At 49.2% G+C, this 1,785-nt stretch overlaps 1 protein-coding gene across 2 annotated transcripts in view; it reads right to left on the bottom strand.

The window, feature by feature from the left end:
• Positions 1 to 1,785, bottom strand: part of RPA2 (replication protein A2) — a gene marked incomplete at its 5' end in the record, with an annotated part of 22,654 nt that overhangs the window by 4,229 nt on the left and 16,640 nt on the right. The window contains 2 exon segments of one of the 2 annotated variants that reach the window (XM_014582552.1): positions 166 to 260; positions 674 to 781. In XM_014582552.1, the coding sequence (XP_014438038.1) occupies positions 166 to 260; positions 674 to 781 (203 nt within the window). 2 annotated transcript variants of the gene reach the window in all.

Below are 1,785 nucleotides of genomic sequence, written 5' to 3' on the forward strand. Positions count from 1 at the left end.
GCCCCCCCCCAGCCTGTGAGCACCGCCCTCTTTCCCAGGGCGGATCGGCTCCCCTCCTGCCAGGCAGGTTGCCGTCTGCAGCTTCACCCTGCTTCCTCGGGAGTCAGCAGGAGGGGAGCTGGCCCTCACAGTTCTGGGCCCTGCTCACAGATAGCAAATACTCACTTGATGGAGGCCACAGACATGTGTCGGAGCTGGCTCTTGAGATCCTGAAAGTTCAACCCTTCGGGTCTTGGGCAAGCCTTAATCAAACTCAGCACCTGCAGATTCAGATTAGAAAGATTTTAGCACCTACCATGAATCAACTCTCCTTCGCAAACCTCAGTCTCTTTAAAAAAAAAAAAATTACCATTTTTTAATTTGCTATAAGGCACAGGCAATCACTGGGGAGGGGGAGAGAAGGGGAGAAGGGGGAATGGGAGAGGGGGAGGGGGGGAAGGAGGGGAGGGAGACAGACAGCAGCTCTGGGGCTCCAACCACAGCTTTGTGGAATCCAGTGGCTTAACCACACCACCTGCCACTCGGGCCCCTTTGTCCTTTTGGAGAAGGAAACAGGCTGGGTGCTTAGCCTTGGGGCATGAAGCCGTGACTTGACTGTGGTCTGGGCCGGCTGTGGGCCGGTCTGGGCCAGCTATGGGCAGCCTTCTAGAGCCACATGGGGTCAGTCCATTACCTGGTTCTGGGCCACTGTGAGGCCGTTGGCTGGCAGGAAGCTGTCCCCGCCGAAGGCCCCTGCTTCTCCCATTCCTGGCTGGCTGGCTGCTGCTCTCCCTGCTGCGGGCTGCATCGAGAAGAAATTTGGGGAGGTGAGGAGAGCCGAGTCGGACAGAGCCCTGGGCGCTCCCCAAGGAATGGCTCATAGGAAGAGCCTGCTATGTCTGAGGAGCCTTACAGAAAGGCAGACTACAGGGAGAGGAAAGGGGACGTTCCCACCACCCTCTGTCCTTTCTTACCGTCAAATTTCTTAAAATAGCCTCTACTCACACTTCTCGTTTCCCTCCTCTGTGGCTCCAGAGCCCAATACGACCTGGCCTCTCCCCACATGCTGGGAAACTGCCAAAGTCGCAAGTGCCCTTTCTTGTTTTTCAATTTTAGAACTATTTATTTAATTCTGTTTATTCATTCATTCATTTTAATTTGACCAGTGAGAAACACAGAGCGAGAGAGAGGGAAAGTAAGAAAGCAAGCTGCCAGGTCCAGGGCTTGAACCGTGGTCAACCATGTGGGAGGTTCAGCACCTTAATCACAACGCCACCTGCTGGTCCCCGCCTTTTCTTTTTTCTTTTTCTTTTTTTTCCCAATTTATTTATTTGCATTCATTCACTGTAAATCATTACAGCATACAAAATGAGATTTTTAATACAGAGTACACTGTATATTATCTCAGTCAAGCACATCAACAAACATGTTATTCTTAGCAAATGATCTTCCATTTCTTGTTTTCTGTATGTTTTGCTTTTTCTCCCCCATCCTTGGTTCCCTATCTCTTACCCTCTGCCACCTCCTGTTCTCCTCCCACACTGTCTCTGTTATCTATGTTTGCTTTCTATACCATTTTCCCCCCACATTTTATTGAATCACCAAAGACCCTAATCAATCCGAATACCCTCCTAGCAAACACATGTGACACACACATTTCCATGAACACAAGTCTAACTTTACGCATCCTATAAAGTAGCACCTAACTGGGGCTACATATCCTACTGCAGTGATTGAATAGATATATTTTTTGTTTTCCTGAAACTTTTTTTTGTAACTCAATTTACATTCCTTCCCTAAGCATCA

This window comes from Tupaia chinensis, unplaced genomic scaffold (genome assembly GCF_000334495.1).
Source record: "Tupaia chinensis unplaced genomic scaffold, TupChi_1.0 Scaffold143646_1, whole genome shotgun sequence".
Taxonomy (NCBI): domain Eukaryota; kingdom Metazoa; phylum Chordata; class Mammalia; order Scandentia; family Tupaiidae; genus Tupaia; species Tupaia belangeri.